The following is an 8,464-nucleotide window of genomic DNA, read 5'->3' as shown; positions in this document are numbered from 1 at the left end:
AACATGATTAATAAATAACTATCTAAGGGAGTATCTTTCATAATGTACATCATTGCCTTTTCTTTTTCAAGAATGCACATCACTCCATTTGCCAGTCTCAGACATTCCATTTTATAGATATAGAGAAAGAAAGAGGGAAAAGTAATTTCTTTCTTGTTACCAGTCAGATTCTCAGCAGCTGCCTCCTTTTAGATTTCTTCCACAAAGAAATTATTTCCTACCTGTTAATTACCTTTCTGGCTGTAGAATACTTCGCTCATAGTAAACAAAACAACACATTGGTCTAAATCACTTTTCTTTAGCTATTTGTTCAAGAGCTATGTGAGCCCTAAACTGTAATCGGGCTTCCATGGAATAGTCTTTGTAGTTTTTTATGTTGTCTAGATTTTTTGTTGCACTGACATAATCTCCTTTCAGATAGTATAGAATTCCCAGTTCATAGTAAGTATATGGCACCAAATAGTGGTCATATTTTAACAATTTCTCATTTTGAATGACACGAATAAAGTACTGCTCAGCCGTCGAATATTCGCCTAAATATTTCAGACACAGACCTTTCAGTAAATTTAGCAAACTTATGTCATCTGTGCCATACTCTTTATTTGGATTTTCTCGTAAAAGGTCTTCTCCTTTGTTAATTATTGATAGCCAGCAGGAAATAAGTTGCAGTTTTTTGCTCATGATCCGGAAACCACTCCAGGCATAAACGAATTCCAGAAGGGGCTGCGCTGTAAACCAGCCTGTAGTAGTACCATAGCGCTGACCCTTCTCAGCGACAAACTTTTCTACTGGCACAGAAGTTCCTAAAAATCTGATTCTGAGGCTATCCACTTTTAAAAAGTGAGAGTTCATGTCCTCACTTATTGATTTAGCAAATCCAGAAGGAAGCAAAGCCAGGAGCATAGCTTTACTGTATAAATACATTGCTTTGGACCACTTGCTGTTTTGAAATAACTCATCAGCATAGTGGTAAGCCTGCTTCCAATCCTGCAGAAAAATGTGGCACCACATGAGTTCCCAGTAACAGAGATGATTAAGCTGCTTCCATTCATTCTGAATAAAAATGCATTCCTCTAATATTAACTGTGCATTTTCAAAGTTTCCTTTCAGCATATTAAAACGTGCATCAAAAAATTTAAGTATGATACACTTTGGAAATTTCTGGAGGTAGATCAAGAAGAGGTCCTCTATTGTGGAAGTGTGACCCTTTTCAACACCAAAAGCTACACAGATATAATTGTAGTAGAAGAGTAGAGTCAAAATACTTAAGATGTTATTTACATGGGATTCGGATGCACTCTCATGAAGCAAAGACAAGCCTACATCTTTATTACCATAATATCCGACAATATCGAGTAATTTAAGTGTCTTTGGTGGCACAAGTGATAACATCAAATTGAATGCTCCAAGACCAAATTTTACTCCTCCCACTAAGTGTCTGTAGGTTTTGCTTTGTTTGTTAGGTATCTGTGTTAATATTTGTTGACAGTCTTTGTATATTTGGTGACTTAACCCAAGGCTGATTCCACTTTTAAGGAAACCAAGTATACTCTCATCCTGCATAAATGTTACAGTGGATTTGAAGATCAAACACTCAGCATAGCAGACTTCTGCATGCAATTCCTCTTCTTTGACAGACTTTATTCCATGTTTACTCACTAGACGAGAAAAACTTATCATCCTAGCTTTTCTTCGGAAATTGTTACAGGTTCTCAAAGCTTCCTTTGTAGCAGTCATCCCAACCTCTATATCCTGTGGATCAAAAGTCAAAACGGCTTTGACAACCATAAGGATACTATAAATTAGAGCATGGTAAATGCTGTTATTTGACCATGGGTGAATGAGATTTATAGCATCTGAGAATCTGTTATTTAGAAATAAATACAATCCAGTTGTGCATTCTTCCAGGGAAGACATTAGAGTCATTGTTGTTGCTGCAGGGATAGTTTCATAGGCGTCTTCAAACTTGTCCTCCTTATCATTTTCTTCTTTCCATAAAGCCAGTGATGTAAAGTCATCTTCCTTATCATTTTCCCTTTTACTTAGAGCAAGTGACATATCTGCTACCCTACTTTAGAGATGGTAAATACTTTCAGTGGAATGATGTGGATGCACCGAGGGCAGCTCCTGTTCTCCTGACTGGGGTCCCTTCTTCCAGTTGCTATTACAATGGAGGCAAACAGACTGAGAGCTGTGAGGTGCAGCATTACGATATTCTCATCTAGATCAGACAAAGGGGGGGAAGATCATTTTATTTACCTAGAAGATGTATTTCTGAAAAACTCAAATAATTTGGAAATTACTAAAGGAAACATGTTCTTTGAAAACATTGTGAAGTAAATCACAGAAGACTTCTTTTGTAACCACCCCTCCAATCTATTATTTTCCTATGATCATGCTTTTGCTTATTTATGTTATACAGCTGTACTGGGACAGCTGTAAAGTTTCTAGGAAACCCTTGGGGACAAGAATCTTGCTTGAAAGGGGAAGGTATTTGCCTAGGTCTCTAGTTAAGACTAAGGAAGGGTGAGTCGTCAGATGAAAGAATAAAGATTTTAGGAATGAAATATCCCTTCCATGCTATTCTTAGTAACAACACTACACTTGCATATATTTTCATTAAAAAAAAACTAGGTCTTTGTGAAATATTATGGTTAGTTGTATGGTACTTTGGGCATAGAAAGTACTGTGTGAACTAGCAAGGCTTCCTAGCATTGTTGCAGTTAGAAAAGAAATCAAATGTAATAGTTATTATCACAGCATTACTATGGTATCTTGGTAAGAAAGTGGGATGGGGATGGGCACAATGGAAAACCAATTACAGAGCAAGCTACTTAATTTATTCATAATAACAATAGGCTTAATCTATTTTAAAAAGTAGAAACAGCAAATATAGCACTTTAGTTGTAATGACCACGCTTTACAATAAGTACAAGTATACTTTAAAATGTACTTTAATCCTATATTTTGAATAAGTTAAAAGACAGAAGTAGAAGATAAAGCAGAGGAGAATAATCAAAAGAAAAGAAATTCAGATTTTTACACAGAGGGAAAAGAAAAAAACAGAAGGAAAATATGTTGTATGTGAGGAAAAAGTGATGGGGAGGACACCTCTGAGCTATTACTTTCATTAAATTTCTTGTTTTTACACAAGAAGGTTTAGTTATGTTTCCGAATATTAGTAACTATAATCACTATCCACTGAAAAGCTAAGTTAATTACATATTTATCTAAAGGTTCAGTTATTCAGTGGAACTAAAGTGGAAGAGCCATGCAGCCCATGAGAAGGGACATTATTCTTGGAGCTGCAATAGTAGTGGCTGGACTGTGGTTAGCTGGGGATCAGCTGAAGAAACCTAGTAGAGGGCCGGATTCAACGCAAGTACAATGCTCCCTTTCTTCAGGCCTAATGTTTTCAAATGATATTCCATAGAATCCCTACTCTCCATCCAACACAAACGAATTCTTCCTTTTTCCAGAACCTTACTGGAGTCTGTCACCACAATCTAAAACCATTCAGTATACATTCCTATTACCCTTTAGCTCACTGCATTGTAATTATTTCTACACCTGCTTTCACCATGAGTTTGGGAGCTTCAAGGCATAATTTGTGTTCTATTTAGCATTATATCCCAGTTCTAGCATACTCCCTTAGAGTAGGCATTAATAAATGGTTGCTAAATGACTTCAGGTACCTACAACATATTTCTAGGAATTTCTTGAAAGCATGTTGTAAACACATCTTTCTGCCACATACTTGCTGTTTGCTACTCCCAAAGAGCACATACAGATATAACCATAATGAATTCACTGTACCAAGATTTTCTTGTATATTGCTCTAATATGTTGGGGATTCTATTTTTCGATTTTTTTCTTCCCTCTGTGTAAAAATCAGAATTTCTTCCTTTTTCTTTGATTATTTGATATTCTATTTTTCACTTACTTCAAGAACTAATACTTGTTTAGTCCACAACTAAACAAGTTGTTGGGGAGAGTTGTTGAGGGGAGGCCCTATTCCCAGTTATGCTTTCCTCTCAGTTTTGTTGAGGTAAAATTGACAAAATTGCAAGATATTTAAAGCTTATAATATGACATGATTTTTGGGGGTTGAGAACATTGAAGTTCTACTCTCTTAGCAGATTTCAGTTTACAATGGTGCTGTCAACTGTAGTCATGTTATACATAAAATCCTCAGACCTTCTTCATCTCAAAACTGGAAGTGTGTTCTGTTTTAGCAGCCTCTCTCTGTCTCTCCCATCACTGTATCCCCTATTCTTGAGGTGCCCATAAGGGGCCTTTTCTCGTAGAGGAAAACTCCTGGCCAGTGGGTTGACTGCTGGCTGGAAGCTGATAGAAAGAACTGGGAAAGTGTCCCTTGTGCCTTCTGAATTCCTTCTTTTGCAACCAGCTTGTTCAAGTCTGAAACCAAAAAACAGGGAGAGTTTATTTTCTGCTATCCAGCCACTCCTGGGACCAGTTGGGTAAATCTGTTTAATTAAGGGTGAAGCATTAGTGAGCCCACTGGACAACACCTCTGAAGCCACAGTAACTATTTTAATTAAAAAAAAAAAAAGGTTATGGCCCTGACTGATGTAACTCAGTGGACTGAGCATGGGCCTGTGAAGCAAAGGGTTGCCGGTTAGGGCACATGCCTGGGTTGCAGGCCAGGTCCCCAGTGGGGGACACATGAGAGGCAACCACACATTGATGTTTCTCTCCCTCTCTTTCTCCTTCCTGACCCCTCTCTCTAAAAATAAATAAATATATTTTTTAAAATTTTAAAAAAGGTTATGTTTTGGTCTCCTTTTCCTGACTCTTGCATTTGTATCTCATTGGTTCTGAACTCAGGGGAGGAAAAAAGATGTTATTTATTGACCCCCCTAAAACTATCTTCTCCTCTATCTACCCTTGTATTCCTTATCTAGATGGTTGATCACATCATCCACTATAGTTTCTCTCTTCTTTTTCTTCTTCCACGTCCATTAGCGATTGATATCCAAGCCCTGGCAATTCTGCTTTGCTGAGCAAGGTGCCTCTGTCTTGTCCCCTAAATCACCTTGGGAATAATTCTTTAACAAGGCTCGTCACTAAGGTTATAGTATAGTAAAATGGACAGACTGTAAAGTTAGACTCCTTAACTTTGAATCCTGATTCTGCCACTTGCTTCACCTTCCTGTGCTTCTGTTTCTTCATCTGCAAATAGAGAATAATAGTACTTCTACTTGGGTGGTTGGCAGAATTAGGTGAATTAATGTATATAAAGCAATCAGGACAGTATTTGGCATACACTGTAAATTCTCAATATATTATTTTATATCCACCCCCCCCATAGTAAGTGCTTACAGAATTGTTTTAAGTGAGGTTTGGAATGCAGATTGCTTTTCGTAGGAGTTCCAGTTTTTGGTGATAAAGGCAGAGTCATGCTCCTATTATTCTTTTGCTTAAAATGTTCTGTCCACACTGTGTTCTTTACCTCTGTCTGCTTGTCTATGTTTGAAAGGATCAGTCTAGTGGGGATTGACTAGGGATGGCTAATACTGAGCCAGATAAGTCACTGCGGGCTGGAGTAAGGTAAAGAGGGAGAAGCTGACCATACATAAAGGAATAATTTGGTAAAAAGGAGGCAGAGGGGGATGCACGGAGCATGCATAAGGGAAGGAGTAGACTTAGATGAGAAAAGCCTCTTCTACTAACAAAGAACCTTCCTTCTTGTCATTCATTCAACACAGCCAGGACTCTGAGAAAACTCAGGGTGGGAAAGAGCAGAATGATTAATAGAAAATAAAGAAGTGAGAGTATTAAATCTGAAATTAAATCTAAAATAATGGATCCCAAGTCAGTTTGTTTTTAAAATGTGTGTGTGTGTGTGTGTGTGTATAATAGGACAAAAGTAGGTTTACAGTTTTGAATACATGGAATTTTATTCTTATATTATTATTGTATTATTTTCCATATGAACTATAAACCTACTTTTGCCTCACCCTGTATATGATCGTGTATGTGTGTATGTGTGTATGTGTTTGCATTTTTAACATGTTTATATCCTGCTGGGCTTGAGGGGAAGATCCATATTTATTATTTTTTTTGTCCTGGTGTTTAAGCAGTAGCTTATACCTATCAAGTGCATCATACAAGCTTTGAGGAAGAAAAGATGAAAGGAAGTAAACATATCTTTACTATAATCCCAGATTTGGCAGTGTAAGGAGTGTTAAATGATTTATACTCTGCTCCTAGTACCCAAGTAAATACACATAGACATTAAAGTTTTCTTTTTATGGAAGGACCCTGTAGGAAATAAAACTTAGACTTCATTGGCATCTCAAAGATATTTAAATCTGAGGTTACCAAAAATCAAGATGCCTTCCAATATTTGTAGTAATTTGCTTATGTGTTTGAGAAACCCTAAACCCACTGTACTGAATGGGAGGAGGAAAAGGGACCAGGGGTATTTGTTCATAAAAAGATAATAAACAACTTCCTGTGGTATGTAACCAAAGAAAAAAATTCTAGAATAAAGTGGGATTTTGTTGTTTTAAACACCAACAGTGTCCCACTGGAAAATGGTAGTATACTTATAGGGTCATAGGCACATTTTTGAAATATAAAGCAAGTATCTCACTACAACTTTCAGAGAATTGGTTAAAAGCCAAGACAAGTTACTTTTAGGGAAGCAGCATGCTGCAAAATAAACATCTCTGGACTGGGAGAATCGGAGGTTCAGATTTGGACACTAAATATCTATATAATCTTAGAAAAATCATCTATAAATATTAATTGAGTAACAATCATGTGACATCACTGAAATAGTTCCTTCGTACATTCACTAATTCTATATATATTATTGAGAATCCAGTACAGGCCAAGCACAGTATCAGACAGCAGGATTGCATCAGGGGATAAAACCGAGTGCCTGCTCTTGCGAGATGTCATGAAAGAAAGAAAGAGGCCAGGAGGTGAGAGGAGCTATGAAGGAAGATACAGTTGAGTAAAAGATATAGAGAGCGTAGAAGGAGGGCATGTACTAATGTTTATTATTACAGAAGTGCTATATTTATTTAAAAACACAAAAACTTCAAATAACACAGCAGATTATATAGTTAAAAAATGGAAGCTCTTCCCTATCTTCAACCAAATCTCACGTCCCACAGGCAACTGCAGTAAACAGTTTAGGAGTATGTATATTAATATTCTCCCTATATTAACTATCTTATTTCATTCTTCCATTACTACTTTTACTTAAAATATTTAAATTTATTTATAGTTAAGATTTACTTTAATTTTTCAATTATAAGTAGTACATGTCATAACAGAAAATAAAAAAATAAGCAAAATGCATGTAAACTACTCAGAATACCATCCACCCACAGACAGCAACATTAAAGCCTCTATCGCCCCTTCAGAATTCTAGAGCCTAGATGACAAGTATAGTAACATGCTCCAGTTTACACAGCTACTGAACAGTGATTTCTCAGCTCAGACTGAGAATTCCTCTGTCTCCAAGCATCCCACTTTTAAAAATTATAAGAAGTTGTAAAATACAGAAAGGCAAAATGAAAATACTTACTCTTATTAATACATTAATACAATTTTTACAAAACCAGAATCATTCTGTGCATTCATATTGTTTTGAAATGTGCCTTTATTTTTATTTCTTTTTTAAATTTATTTCAGAGAAAGATGTAGGAGGAGAAAGAGAATAAAACATGTATTCACTTTCCACTCATTTACATACTCATTGGTTGATCCTTGTATGTGCCCTGACCAGGGATATAACCAACCACCTTGGTGCACTGGGAGGATGCTCTTACCAACTGAGATACTCAGCCAGGATGAATCTGCTTTTATTACTTATATATACCATTAACATTTTTCTGACATCAAAAATTCTTCTACAATTGATTTTTAATGGCCATAATATATATATAATTAATTCATGTGCCATACATATTTAATCAATCCCTTTGATTTTTAAGCTATTTCTATTTTTGATATTATAGGACCCTACAAACATTTTTATCTTTATGCATATTTGTAATTATTTCCTAGAATAATTCCTGGAAGTAGGATTGCTGGGCCAAAGTGTACAGCATTCTCCCCTTACCCTGAGGGGATATGTTCCAAGATCCCAGGGGATGCCTGAAACAGTGGAGAGCACTGAGCCCTATATACACTATGTTTTTTCCTATTCATACATACCTATGATAAAATTTAATTTAAAAATTAGGCACAGTAAGAGATTAACAATAATAACTAGTAGTAAAACAGAACACTCAGAACAAAATTTCTGTGAATGTGGACTCCCTGATAAATCATCTGCTAACCTAGACAGTTACTAAGCGAGTAAAGGGTAGGTGGTACACACAGCATGGACATGTTGGACAAAGGGACGATCCACGTCACGGGTAGGACAGAGTGGCATGGCCCAATATTTCACCCCACTACTCAGAATGGTGCACGATTTAAA

At 36.5% G+C, this 8,464-nt stretch overlaps 1 protein-coding gene across 1 annotated transcript; it reads right to left on the bottom strand.

Annotated features, from left to right (window-relative positions):
* Positions 1 to 288: 288 nt before the first annotated feature.
* LOC119052057 (tetratricopeptide repeat protein 39B-like) lies at positions 289 to 2,058 on the bottom strand. The gene has a single exon (XM_037149046.2). The coding sequence runs from the start codon at positions 2,056 to 2,058 to the stop codon at positions 289 to 291; it is 1,770 nt and encodes a 589-aa protein (XP_037004941.2).
* Between the last annotated feature and the right edge of the window lie 6,406 nt (positions 2,059 to 8,464).

This window comes from Artibeus jamaicensis, unplaced genomic scaffold (genome assembly GCF_021234435.1).
Source record: "Artibeus jamaicensis isolate MK-2021 breed Jamaican fruit bat unplaced genomic scaffold, CSHL_Jam_final contig_465, whole genome shotgun sequence".
Taxonomy (NCBI): Eukaryota; Metazoa; Chordata; class Mammalia; order Chiroptera; family Phyllostomidae; genus Artibeus; species Artibeus jamaicensis.
This window is presented reverse-complemented; position numbering and strand designations above follow the sequence as displayed.

Excerpts from the sequence above, each read along its gene's own strand:
- LOC119052057 (XM_037149046.2), bottom strand. The coding sequence starts at position 2,058 with ATGTCACTTGCTCTAAGTAAAAGGGAAAATGATAAGGAAGATGACTTT.